This window comes from Wasmannia auropunctata, unplaced genomic scaffold (genome assembly GCF_000956235.1).
Source record: "Wasmannia auropunctata unplaced genomic scaffold, wasmannia.A_1.0 LD335994.1, whole genome shotgun sequence".
Classification (NCBI taxonomy): Eukaryota; Metazoa; Arthropoda; class Insecta; order Hymenoptera; family Formicidae; genus Wasmannia; species Wasmannia auropunctata.
The window spans coordinates 228,427-242,694 of NW_012026896.1; the positions used below are offsets into that span (position 1 = coordinate 228,427).

The 14,268-nt window shown below is 42.1% G+C and overlaps 1 protein-coding gene across 2 annotated transcripts in view; it reads left to right on the forward strand.

Annotated features, from left to right (window-relative positions):
- LOC105453795 (myosin-I heavy chain-like) overlaps window positions 1–14,268 on the forward strand; it is a 34,004-nt gene that overhangs the window by 12,727 nt on the left and 7,009 nt on the right. The window contains exons 3-10 of one of the 2 annotated variants that reach the window (XM_011695998.1): window positions 471–533; window positions 8,387–8,639; window positions 9,895–10,235; window positions 10,321–10,803; window positions 11,034–11,937; window positions 12,121–12,373; window positions 12,532–12,567; window positions 13,144–14,194. In XM_011695998.1, coding sequence (XP_011694300.1) covers window positions 471–533; window positions 8,387–8,639; window positions 9,895–10,235; window positions 10,321–10,803; window positions 11,034–11,937; window positions 12,121–12,373; window positions 12,532–12,567; window positions 13,144–14,194 — 3,384 coding nt within the window. The remainder of the gene's footprint in view (window positions 1–470; window positions 534–8,386; window positions 8,640–9,894; window positions 10,236–10,320; window positions 10,804–11,033; window positions 11,938–12,120; window positions 12,374–12,531; window positions 12,568–13,143; window positions 14,195–14,268) is intronic. The other variant, XM_011695999.1, reaches the window with a different exon arrangement.

Consider the following 14,268-nt stretch of genomic DNA (forward strand, 5'->3'; position numbering starts at 1 on the left):
AGAGAGAGAGAGAGAGAGAGAGAGAGAGTGTACGTCTGGATATTTCTGTACCAGACACGTTATACGCTTCGTTCGCCTTCGAGAGTTTTCTCTTTTATAGGGCGTTGCAATAAAAACGGATTGGCGCAACTTCCCGTTCGCGCTCCATAAAATAGAGTTTGCTCGGAATGCGAGCGCGATCGCGACTCGAGGGAACGTTAAAAAGGTCATATGTTTTTTAGCTCGCAATTCGCGCCTCTTCATTTATCGCCCACTTATGCGCACTTGTATCGCGTTGTGGTACAAAGGGCGCATATCGCGGCTGTGAACGCGGAAAAATGTCAGCGGCATGGAATGTCAGTACTTTCTCTGTGTTAACAGTGACATAATGTCACTGAATATTTAATACAGACTGGATTATTATATAATACGATTATATTTATTAAGTGCTATTCGAGCTGTTATATTCCTTAACACAGATATTACTACAGACATACACGGGATCCATACTGGTGGCTGTGAATCCTTACAAGGAGGTGGACTTTTACACGAATGTAAGTAATTAATTAATTAATTTTAGCGAAATCACTAATTGTAAGTTAAAGCGTGAGAAGGGAAATTTCACACATTGCATTTGTTAGATGCTCTTATCTTATATCAGCGTTTCAATTATATTATGTTTGCGTACATTATTTTTAACATCATGTCATATCATTGCCTGTTGAAAGCAATATAAAATAAATAAACTTTAATTAGATCAAAATGTATTTATAATTATAATATTTATTAATTATAATTATAAATAATTTTTATTATTATAAATATCTATTAAGATATTATTAAAATTGAATTAGTTAAATATTAAATGTTATATACAAAAATTATAATATAGATAGAATATTATTATGCAAAGCTCTGGGAAATTAAATAGAAGTTACTAAATATGCGATGATGTGACACGCGTGCGATACTTCTTACGATATTTAGAAATTCTTCACCTAAGATATATCGCTCGCTGGTTCGGAACACGAGAGAACGAACGGAGAAAAGAATGTTTTCCATTCAAGTAAGGTATGTACAGATCGGCCGATACAATGAGCATTATCGGCACACGACGTGATCGATAGGGTGGGCTCGATAGATCGCTCGTGCGTACGGGATACGTGCGCGCTTCCTGCCGCTGACAAAAACCGGAAACACCAGCGAGGAATAATAAATATCAAGCACAATGCGTCTGATGCCGCCGCCGCTCGGTGGTGCAAGGTGAAAAAAGAGCCGGGAAACGCTACACGCGTCGATCTTCTGCAGGGCGGAGATAAACCGCCGTCGTCCCTCCACCGCCACGCTGTGAAAGATTAAAATTGCTGTCGCGGATCTTTCGACATCTCGTTGAACGCACTTCTTACGCGCGGCTGCTCTTGCCGCAACGTGTGTTGCGAAAACGAGAAGTAGGTAGTCTGTTTAGCAGTCTCAAATGCATGATAATGCGACGTTAGTGCCGCGAACGAAATTTCGCAGTGAAATTTTCACTTCGTTACTTTGCGATAAAGATACTAATTTAATTACGTTTAGGTTATTCAACGTCTTATAAATTAGACAGAACAAAATGAATTAGTTTGAATTACTAAATGGAAGTTAAATATGTGACGATGTGACATGCGCGGGATACTTCTTACAATTTTTAGAGATTTTTAGATATTGTCCCTTTAACTTTAATCTTCCTTTAGCGGAACATTATTTTTTTTTAAACTAACAGAGCAACACATTTTTTCTTTGATAACTTTTTAGCAACAAATAAATATATTTAGAATTTCTACTCATTTTGTTCCTCTAATTTATAAGACGTGGTCATTCAACTATTAGCAAATATTAGCAAATATCAACATAGAACATAATAATCTGAAAGCCAATTGTTGTAGGCAGACTCTTTTTTCAATTATTTATAGCTCGAAAATTACAACTTCGATATTTTTATCGTGGAAAAATTGAAAAATTTTATAGTCTGTTGTCGAAATAAAATAATAAATGAGAAGTAAGAATACGCGTAGTATTGAATATTTAGATTATAATATTGGCTGAGTTTCTTTCTCAGGCTCTACCGGGCGGTGCAATTTGCATATACGCTTATTACTCGTGCAAAATTATCGTGCCTGTGGCGAACGAGTTTTTCCGTGAATGGCTTCACAAATCCACAAAACGTCGCGGCAGGACGCCTTTATCGTATTGGCCCTTGGTCTGAAAACAGGAAACGGAAGCCGCAACGTGTTCATGCACACGAGATAACTCGCGAAACGGCGAGCGCGACTATTCTTCTTCGACGGTGGTTTTTCTGGGTCACGCTGGATGGAGCGAAACCCCGCGCGATAATACGCTCGACTCGTTTCTTGACAGGGTGATAATGTTAACGATTAATTTAATTGGAACACTCGTAGAATACGGAATTGATTCATTCGCGCGGAAATGTGTCGTGAGACCTGTATCGCGACGAGCTGTTGCGCGAGCTTGTTAACATTTCCGATCGAGGGTGAAACCAGATAAATTTCTTCTCACTTATCGTTTGTCTGGCGAAACGCTAAGTGTACACACTCCCGATAATCGAGCAGTGCAGTTTCCTTTTCCCGCTGCCGCGCCGCGCCGCGCCGCGCCGGTGCAGCTATTTTCGGGCGCACGTGGTGCGCGGCGGCGGCTTCGCTCCGTCGCATGTCGCAGACTCATCGTCAATAGTTATGTCTCGAATCAGGGACGAATTATTTCTGGGCACCGAGTAGCAGCAGGCGTCCGAGTAGATCCGGAAACTGAGAAAGGAAAGGAATCTTGTTGTAAGAGATAAGTTTCTCAAAAATTCAACATGCAGTTGAAAAATCAAAATTCTACTATTTGAAAAAAATCTGTTAAATTTAAAATTCTATCGGGAAACGTTATCGGATTTTTAGTTCATTTTTATCAAAAATATCCCGTCGGAGACTTTGTTTTTACTTGATGTATAAATAATGTATAAATTTCATTTGACTTTTAGATGAGTTTTGAAGAGTTTTGCTTTAATATTTAAAAGTATCAATTCTTTTTTTATACTTATGGATTCTTTCTTTTGTTATGTAAACATAAAACTCATAACTTAATATGTTTCTGATTTAAATAAATAGTTAATGATTTAAATCGCTCGACAACTATTCTGAATAAGGAAAAACCAAAACTGCTACAAATCTGAATAAAATGTTTGTTATTATTATTCCATATTATTGTATTAGTATTATATTAGTATTTATTATTATTCCTGTACACAACGTACATGGTCAAAGAGCTTATTTTTTTGCGAATAATGGTGCTTCTTATTTTGATGCTTTTTTTCGGCGAAATAGGGAAAGGGACAGTCCGCGGAGGATTTCGCCGCGTGTAAGGTTTTGTATTAAGCTAACAAATGGCAGAACTCTTTAAATTTTTGAAAGAATTTTACAAATATTATTCTGTGCAGCCGCGCGTTTATATATGACGCGGAAAGCGTCGAGCGGCGGTGCATGCGATCGTAAATTGAATTGAACGGTGAGAACGGTCCGCCGGAGTTAGAGTGCGGCGATAAAATTTACTTTGTCTCGTGTTTGGGAACGAGCTGGCTCTCCAAAGGCTTTATACATTCTATTGCATTTTCCCCCCTCTACAACCGTGTGTAACCTTCGAGCAGGAGGATTTTTTTAGGGGGGCACCCAGCACTCTCGATATTCAGAAACGTTCTCGAGTACCCTCGAGTTGCAATAAAATTCCGATAGAGAGAAGTCGATGGTGTTTTCATTGCCACATCTTTAGTAATTTATTTTGATGCTCAAAATTGTTTTTCAAAACGGCAGGACAATTGGCGACGATTGGTAGCGCGCGTGATAGATCCGTGCGTGAACAGATTTGTGTGTATGTGTGTGAAAAAAAAATACTGATTGTTGAGGCAGTCACACGTGACCGCGGTGCGTTATCCCCGCGTGCACTCGTGGAAATTTGCGTGCTATACGGTATCATGCGTGACTTGCGAAGGTCAGCTGGGGTACCGCCGGCCGAGGACTCCTGCCGGGACTAGAAGGAAGAGGGTGGCACGCCGTGGTGGTGCACGCCCCGCGTTATTGATCGCGCCGAAGCATGCGGATCGGATTCGGGACTCGGCGTGGTCGCCTCGGGAGCCGCCAATTCCGCACATTTCTGCCGGTGATACTCTCGCTGGATCCTCGCCAGAAGCGATCACGATGATCTACGCGTAGATTGCGATCGAATTGCCAAGTACGACAAAACGAGCACGAAAAAACTGCGGATGCATTCGCGTTAACAAAATTCGTGTGTGATAAATTCTTCGAAAGAAGAAACTGGTCCCCCCATTTCGAAATTTTTAAAACTATAGCCATATAAAAGAGCCTTTTTCAATATCGATGGACGAAGAAAATTGATGCAGAGAAATGTGTTGCGATTATTAATTACCGTAAATTAATCATTATGAAATAACGGTGTTATAAATTCGTATATATAGTGGTTTATAAAATGTTGAGTATATAAATTAGAATATTTTGATTAACTTCGTTTTTATCTCTTACAATATATTTAAAAAAATACAGAGAGAAAAAAGAGCCATTCTTTTTATTAAAGAGTATCGAAAAAGTAGCATCCTTAATCGACTAATCCAATTATTTTTTTACTTGTTAATTAACTTGCTGCGCTCAATTTTTCTGCAAACTAACAAGAACATAATTCGATTTTGACCTCGCGCCCTTATGTTTGTCTCAAATACGTTAAGATGTGAAAAGTATAATATCGCTTTTGTGATCGATAAGTAAGCAGATACACTCGGTATCGTTGTCGAGGTAAATGATTGCTACTTCCACAGTAAATCCACAATCAAGTCGTTCAAATATTTACCGATATTAATGGCTGGGAAGTACATATAAGACCTGTATATGAAGCTTTTATCGGCTATCGAATCAATTATTTCACTATTGGAATATGATTACGCGAATTATTATTCACTCCCTATAGGTAACCGTTTTACAAAATTTCATAAAAATGTATCTAGCCTTTCTTTTATTTTTTTATCGAAAATGAAATTATCCGCGTTAATTTTATTAATCTTTGCAACGTAGAATATAAATAAACGCGAGGGAGAGGTCGACGATTTTTTATATTTATACTTAATTATCGGCTAACCGTGTAATTCGATTTGGACCAATCGATCGGACCAATCAAACCGTTCCGAAACCTTACGGTGATTGGTTTAGATATCATTAATGAGCAATCAGCACTTGCGGTAAACGAGGTGGCTGACATATCAAAAACAGGTCGATCCCGCGTTTCCGATCCGCAGACGCAGGTCTCGAAGTACCTATCGCAGATCTATCGCAAACATTTCTTCGCAAAGGGAGATCGCAAACAGTCCCTCCGACCCTACCGGGGTAAACGGAAATCGAGGGTAATCATTCGCCCACACGGAGGGCGATAGTGTTTCGCCTCGGGTTTAACGCTCGTCGTGTCGTACGACGAGACATACGTTTACGTAACGAGAGCGGGACGAAAAATCATCGCGCAAGTTTTCTATCGGAGCACGATGACGCGCGTTCAATTCCCTCGTAGACGATACTGATCGATGGACGTGACCCACTAACGAAATGGAACGAGGAATCGACATCCCTTTGCACCAACGGAGTATAATGTCGACGACGTCGCGTAGCAGTGAGAGGCTTAGATTAATTTAAAAAGAAGCGACCGCTGATTATAGCAGTGGGAATTAGCTCTGGACTATCGGGAATAAAAATTCTTCGTATTTTTGTCCAAGAGAATGTCGAGAGTGCGATGGGATATTTAACGGATCAATTGTGAATAAGATGCAGGCTTTATTTGATTTGATCGCTTTACGCCTTTTAATTTAAATGAAATAATGCAAATAATTCTTAACTTCTCTTAAAAAAAAAATCTCTTAAAGAGATGTAAAAATCTAGATGTAGAGTGTTACTTACAGACTTAGTTTTAGGTATTATTTTTAGATATTAATCCTAAAAAATTACTTACATTTGTTAATGGTTATTAATTGATATTGCCACTGAAATAGCAAAATTAGTATAAGTGATAGAATTATAATTAGCAGTTTATATCCAATTGCAAGATTTAATTACAGAAGCATATTAGGTATTCGGCGTTATTTTAGTTCATCCAAATTGTTTATTAATAAATAATGACAATTAGCACAGCTGATGAACACGAAATAAAGCAAGAATAGAAACAAACATTTTGACATAAAAATAGAAAATGTTTGTCTACAAAATGACAGACGTTCTAGATAAATATTAAATATAAAAATGGTATGTAACATTTACGTGATACTAAAATTATTCACATTTTCATATTTAAATATTTTGGAACTATAGAAGCAAATTTTAAAGTTTAAAACTCTTTCAAGCTATTTAGAGGACTGTGAAGATACGATGTTGAACAGCGCAGTATTACACAATGCTGCATGTATTTATATATATATGGATGCAGCCGACTTCTTTGAAAAAGAAGCAACGAGAAGTGTCGAAACTTCCGCTGCCTGGAACGCGTCCTTTCACACTTATTTTTATATCCCAGCTTGTTTTCTTAAGGTTTTTGACCGCGCCGTGGCTTATCGCGAGCAACTCATTCTCTACAAACGTATATTAGGTACATTGAGATAATTTCCTTTCAAAATAACTTGCTCAGGCTGCTTTTGGGGTGTCTCAAATTGCTCTGCAGCAATATTAACTTTCAGAAAGCGAATTTGTTAAATAAAATTTATTGATCTATCATAAATAAATAGAAACAGCACAAATTAAATTTGGCTTTTAATTTTAACATATAATCATATTGATTCAATTAATTTTTTTCACAAAGCATTAAGCAAGAAAAAATTCTAATTAGTACCTCAATAAAAAATATATTTGAATTGGATTTAGATATTTGTTTAGCGTGCATTTATCAAGTTATAAATTGAATTGGGATGTAAAAAAAATTTGCAATATTATTTCTACGAGACTGGAAAGAATTTATTAAGGCATATCTCGATTTTTCCGCGGCACTACTGAAAATAGCCTTTCTGTCGTCGAGCGATTCGGTTTGTCGCGGCGCTATGTATCTTTCTGTTATCACACGGCGAGTGCAATTCCAGGCGGGTGCATTTCATCCGTTTGTAACCGGCATCGGGGCGCATTCCCGCTGGCTTGACGCTCGGCGACGGCTGCGGCCCGACGTGAAACTGGGTTGCACTACTTCGGCTGCGAGACTAACGGCCGCGCCGCGCGGAGAGCAACAGCCCAGGCAAGGCGGAGAGAGAGAGAGAGAGAGAGAGAGAGAGAGAGAGAGAACGGAGCGGCGTTTTGCAGAGCTTGTGCATGTGTGTACATATAACCCCGCGCGTACGCGCGCATCTCCCGGGGGAGAAGGACGAAAAGGGCCACGGTGGAACTCGGTCATCGTCGTGCACGCGCCTATCGGGTGTCGTCGCCGATTAATCGGGTTACCGGGAGGGTTGATGCGATACACCCGCGCGTTTACATTTTCAGACCCCCTCCCCCCCTTCGGTCGGATTATCGCGACATTATCACGCACGAAAGTTTCGACGTATATATACCTACCCTTCTTGCTCGCGTTTCAAGTCAAGATATGAAAAAAATTCATGGCACGCCCATTACGTACATTTCATTTTACGTCAAATGTAATCACTGTATAAGCAGTTCGTTCTATGTATACATATAATATTATTCAGCTTTACGAAAGATGTACATGCAATGTTATTTTAATAATATCAAAAATATTTGGAAATTCTAAAACTCTCGGAGAATCAGGAAATTTGGCTGGAATTGAAAAATATCGAAATGATCTTTTCAAAGATTTAATTTTTATTTTATAACTATCAAAATGCTATTTTAGAAAAATTCTCTGTTTTGTTTTAAAGAAAAATATCTCTTTCGAAATAAATATAAAACAATTTCTAATACATTTTTCGAGTAGAGAATATTTAAATGTTAACATTTTACGGAAGACCGTATCTCATATTTTTGAAAGGGGTGAATGTTCGTTTTATGAAACGTTAAATTTTTTATCTTTATGAAATTATCTTGAACTTCATAAAAAATGTAAGACCTCTCAAACGTGAGAGTTAACGATTTGCTGACCCCCTTTGGAGGTTCCGCCAGTCTTTTATCGGCGTCCGCGAACGTCCGTGAAGCTCTCTCTCCACTTTAGCAGAATAGACCAGGTGTTCGCCTTTCGTTTTTCGTGCGGCCAAGAATGCCCGATTCGCGGAATCGGGCGAGGCTTTTAAAACCGTCCATTCTCAGTCGAGGTCATGCGGCAAAGAGGCGCGGCACCTCGTTAACGGCCGGAACCCGTTTCACCCGAAAAGGGCGTCTTCTACGTCTTTTCGCAGGAGTACGTGAATCGATACCACGGCCAGAAGATGGGCGCCTTGGAGCCGCACGTGTTCGCCCTGGCGGAAGCGGCGTACAAGTCCCTGCAGGACACGGTGAGCAACCAGTCCTGCGTTATATCGGGCGAGAGCGGCGCCGGCAAGACCGAGACCACCAAGTTCATCCTGCAGTACCTGTGCTCGGTTACCAGCAACGTCGACACGTGGGTGGAACAGCAGATCCTGGAGGCCAACACCATCCTCGAGGCGTTTGGTAATTATCCGTTAATAACATCCAGCCCCTCCAGAAATTAGCATCATGTAATCGCGCTCGCAATTTCGCGGTCACGTACTCCCGAAGTATCTCATCCTCTACGCAGCTTTATCGGGAAATATCTATTTGAAGTCCTCCGCCTCGACCCACCGTTGGAACACGGATTTTATCTTTTAATCTTATTAATTTGATCCAATCAATTCCTTAATTACTATGATGAAATAATTTCTGAATCGATACGACGGAACATGACGTGATTAGTGTAACGAGCTTAATCAACAGTTATAAAGAACAATAACGTTGTTGATCTTTGTAATAAATACAAAATATTTTTTATTACTAAATTAACATTTTTAATATACTAAACTTAGCAGACATTATTTATAATCTTAAACTTGGAGATATTTGATGCTGAAAATACGTTATATTATATTATAAAATTGGATGTACAATTGTGACCATTTGATATTTCCACTGATAAAAATTGATCTCAAGGTCTCGAGGGGTCTAAAAAGGAGTATAAATCGGGAACTCGCGAAAATACGTAAACTTACTTAAGATTCGATATATAGAACTGTTAAAAGGTCAGAAAAGGAACGACGGGGGCTAAAAATAAATATATCTCCGAGAACAACTTCGTCCAGGATTGAATTACATCGCGTCACGGTAATAGACGGTTAAACAAGAATCGGCGTTCCGACTGAAGCGAAGATAAACGGAGACGATAGAGTAGATCCTAATCATGCGTTCAGAAGTAAACAGCCGCGATTTATTAAACGAAGTCTAGGTACGTGCTGCGACGGCAGTTCAGGTGTTAAATGCGGCGACGAGGGTAAAACGAAATGGGTCACGAGGCAAAAGAGAGTTTTATGAATATAACGCATCAGACTGCAGGCGTCGTTTATTCACCTGCGTGAAATAATGACCTCTTCTTTAAATCCAGCTTATTCTCATTTATTTCCGTCACGTAGTTTTCGCACCTAAATAAATTTGGAAATACATTCCCCTTTTTCCTGTCCTCCATATCTAAATTGAGATATTTTTAATAAAAATATTTTTAATATTTTCTTCTAAAAGTACAATGTAAACCAAACAGAATTAAACTGCCTTTGACGCAATATTACCGTGAGACTTTTAAACATTAATTCTTAAAAAATTTTTGATTTGTGATATTTTTAAATTTCTCTCACTGTGTTCAAATAAAGCGCGATGGAGGAGTAATTAACAAGGAAAATTTTATTCATGTGGAAAACAGGTAACGCGAAAACCGTGCGGAACGACAACAGCTCGCGCTTCGGCAAGTTCATGCAGGTGTGCTTCGACAACAAGTGGATGATCAAGGGATGCATCATCCAGGACTACCTGCTGGAGCAGAGTCGCATCACCTTTCAGAGCCCCGGGGAGCGCAATTATCACGTGTTCTACCAGCTAGTCGAGGCCGGCACGAAGGACAAGGAATTCGCGGAGCAATATAAGCTGAGGCCGGCCAGCCACTACAAATATCTCAATCAGTCCGGCTGCGTGAAGCTCGATGGAATTTCCGACTCGAAAAGGTTCTCGCTCGACTCCCTCAGGCTCGCCTTCAATGTGCTTCAGGTATTTTCCCCTGCCCGCGAAAGAGAATTTTCCCACGGTATATTATCTCCTATTATTGTCAAATAATTCGTCCATCTACGTGCAGATCCCGGCGGAAATGTGCGAAGGCATCTTCCGGGTTCTGTCGGCGATCCTGTGGCTCGGCAATTTGAGCTTCGAGGACGTCGACGGCGAGAAGTGCGAGTTGTCGAAGGAGGACGGGAACATAGTCGACACGGTTGCGCCGCTGTTGGGCCTCCAGGTGGAGGATCTCACCAAGGTGGTGCTGATACGACAGATAAACGTCCGCGGTAACATCACGGAGATTCCGCTGAAGGTGCAGGAGGCTCGGGAGAACAGGCACGCGATGGCGAAGGCGCTCTACTCCCGCACCTTCGTCTGGCTCATCAACCACATCAACAACTGCACGAACCCGGGCCAGGATATCTCGCGGTTCCTCGGGGTACTCGACATCTTCGGCTTCGAGAACTTTACGCTGAACAGCTTCGAGCAACTTTGCATCAACTATACAAACGAGAAGCTGCACAAGTTCTTCAATCACTACGTCTTCGCGCTGGAGCAGGAACTGGTATGCTTATTTCAATACTTAGAGTTTTTATATAATCAAAATAATATAATATTTTCTAATTTTATATATAATTATATAATCAAAAAACAATTTGAACGCTACGCCCAGCAAACGAAAATTAAGAGCCTTAGAACTTTATTTTATCCCTCGTCTCCGTTTTGTGTTATGTGTCAATTTATTTGTTATTATTTGTAAACGAATAAATGAATATCGGATGAATGTGTTTTCAGTATCACCAAGAAGAGATCCAGTACTCCCATATCACGTTCACGGACAACACCATGTGCCTGGAGTTGATCGAGAAACCCCCGCGATGTGTTCTTAAGTTACTCACCGAGCAGTGCCATATGCCCAAGGGCTCGGATCTGGCTTATCTGACGAACCTGCACGCTGAGTTTGAGAGCCACCCGTGCTACGTGAAGGGAGACGATCGGCGGAAATGGGAGAAGGAATTCGGGGTCAAGCACTACGCCGGCTGCGTGACGTACACCGTCGAGGGTTTCGTCGACAAGAATCGGGACGTGCAGCAGGACGTGTTCTTCGACTTCATGTCCAGAAGCACGAATGAGTTCGTGCAGGAGATCAGCGTCTATCAGGATCTATTGGGATGTACTGTCGGGCGTGCGACCGGCGGCACAACCACCACGATGTCGCGAGGAACGTCCAAGGGCAAGCCGACCCTCTGCGACTCGTTCCGGCACCAGTTGCAGGCCCTGGTAGACGTCCTGCAGGGAACGACGCCGTGGTACGTGCGCTGCATCAAACCGAACATGGAGAAGATGGCGAACAACTACGACGAGAAGCTCGTTATGGATCAGCTCAAGTATCTCGGTATGCTCGATATCATACGCATACGCAAGGAGGGCTTCCCGATACACATGTCGTTCCAAGACTTCGTCACGAGATATCGCTGCCTGGACAAGCGCCGATCCTCGCTCTCCTACAACGAGAAGGAGGCGGTCAGATGCCTAATTAGTAGACAAAATATACCGCAGACTGAATGGCAGATCGGCCGGACGAAGGTGTTCCTGCGGAGCCGCGTGCACGAGCCTCTGGAGGATTCCAGGAATCAAGTAATAACGAGGAACGCGATTGTGATACAGAAGATTTGGCGGGGATACACCAAACGGCAAGGTACGGTCTGCGTTTTCTTCTACAGCAAATTTAGAAAATGTATATATATATATATTTTTTTCTAAATTTAGAAATTAAAATTAAACTGCGTTATACACACTTCTTTAATTTACTTGAAATAATTAATAAATTTTGTTTGGGAATTGTATTGTAATTAGAAATTGTTATTCTCTATTCCGACAGAATATAAACGTGTAAGGGAGGCGACGTTGAAGATGCAGCATGCTTACCGCGGTTGGAAGCTGCGGATAATGTTTATCAGGAAACGCAGGGCGGCCATAGTGATCCAGAGTCATCTGCGAGGTGTCTTCGCGAGGGAAGTGGCCGCGGCTCTGCGAGAGATGCGACGAGTCGACGAGGAGATGAGAAAGAGGGAACGGCTGGAGGAGGAACGAAGGATGATGGAGGACAAGAAGGCGCTGGAGGAGAGCCAGAGGTATGGGAGATCAGTGCCGATTCGAATTTCCTAAATTCCATGAGCCTCGCTTGCGACGATAGTGGTAGTCCTCCGCGTAAGATAACCGCGATGGAACCGATTAATTAATCCGTGCCGATTGTATGCGTTAATCGTTTCCGTTTGTGTTCCTTTTGTAGCGCGCAGTACGATGGTATTGCCGAGATGGAATCCGGGTAAGTCGCAACGATGGAAAAGATCGTGTGACGTGTATATGACGGCATGCACACTCGTTGCATGCTAAGTATATCATCGCGTGTGCCTCAAACGTGTGCGAGCGTTATCGCTTCCCCGTTTGATACGCGCAAGCATGGTTTTATACTAAACACTGATTGTGATATTAAACGTTACATCATAGAAAATCACACGTTCACTTAATTGGGGAGTTGGATAGAAGAACGGCGTAAAGCACGAAACTTTACGATATGAATACAATAAACGATATAAAATATTTTTTTCTATATTCCAAGAGAAACGTAAAATTACTGTAGTTAGCATATTATAAATACTAAACTATTCTAGATTAGTTAATGTATAAGTATAGCTAAAATTTATGTATTCCTAACTTGTACCTCTCTGTTGATTTTTCCAAATCATTAATTTTCGATTCACTGCATCGAATGTTTCGTTCGTGACATCGTTACACAACAACGTTACACGAAATTAATTTTGCTCGTAACACCAGCATCTATACTGTCGGAAAAAAAAAACATCAATGATAATACATTTCAATTTTCTTTTCAATTTTACAGGAAAGTACAAGAAGAGATCGACGCGCTGTCGCAGATGGCCGAGCAGATGAACTCGAAGATGGCTGCCACGGATTTGCAATCGGTGGACCTTGACAATCTATTTTCCTTCCTATCCGACGTACAATCAACTAAGAGCAATCAAATTATCGACGAAATCGGGGAACAGATGGACGAGTTGGTGGAGGACCTTGACGTAGAATTGGAGAATGTTATTCAACAAGAGTTGGAATTGAATGCCAAGGCCGAGTCGAAGGTCGCTTCTCCCATGAACGGGCAGGAAGTGCAGTCTCCGCAGCAGCAACAGCGGGCGCCGTGCGCGAATAGCAGCATGACTAGCAGCAAGCTCGGCCAACCGAGTCTTCCGGAACCCACGGAACCGCCACCGCCGCCGCCACCCCCGGCGCCGCCTGTAGCTGTGAACGGCGATTCGTCGAGCGACAACGGCGAGCCGATCTACGAGTCCGTGTTGCCGCGCGAGGCGAACGATTCCGGCAGTCCGATCCACAACGGCGGCAGTCCGGGCCAGATGGTGAACGGCGAGACTTGCGGATCGCCGCCGCCGCCTCCGCCCGGTGGCAAGATGACCAAGGAAATCGCCGGCAGTCCGCCATCCAGGCCGGAGTCCAGGAGTTCCGGTCACCATCACGCTCACCATCATCATCATCATCATCATCAGACGATACCCCAGGCGCAGCAGAACGGCCACGATCAGCCGCAATCGCAGGCGCAGCAGCAGCTGCCGGTGGAGCGCGAGCAGCGGCGCAAGTGCCGCGTGGAGCGAAAACTGCAGGAGCTCGAGGACAAGAAGGAGCAGGAGATCGAGGCGACCTATCACGACATCGTGGAGTTCGCGCAGAATTACTTCAACAGCCACGAACGTTCGCCGGAGGGCACCATAATGGCCACGCTGACGAGGAAGTCCCGTGGCAAGAGCATCGAGTTTATTCCGAAGTACGAGATGGTCACGTACTACAAAGGATCCAGCATCCCAAACTCGCATATTCATATGTACGATCCCGACAACGTGAACGTTGCGTGTTCCGTGTTCAGGGTACGTCGGCAATAATTATACACTTACAGAAAACTCAAAGAAAAAAATAATTATTTTTTGTTATAAGTAAATAA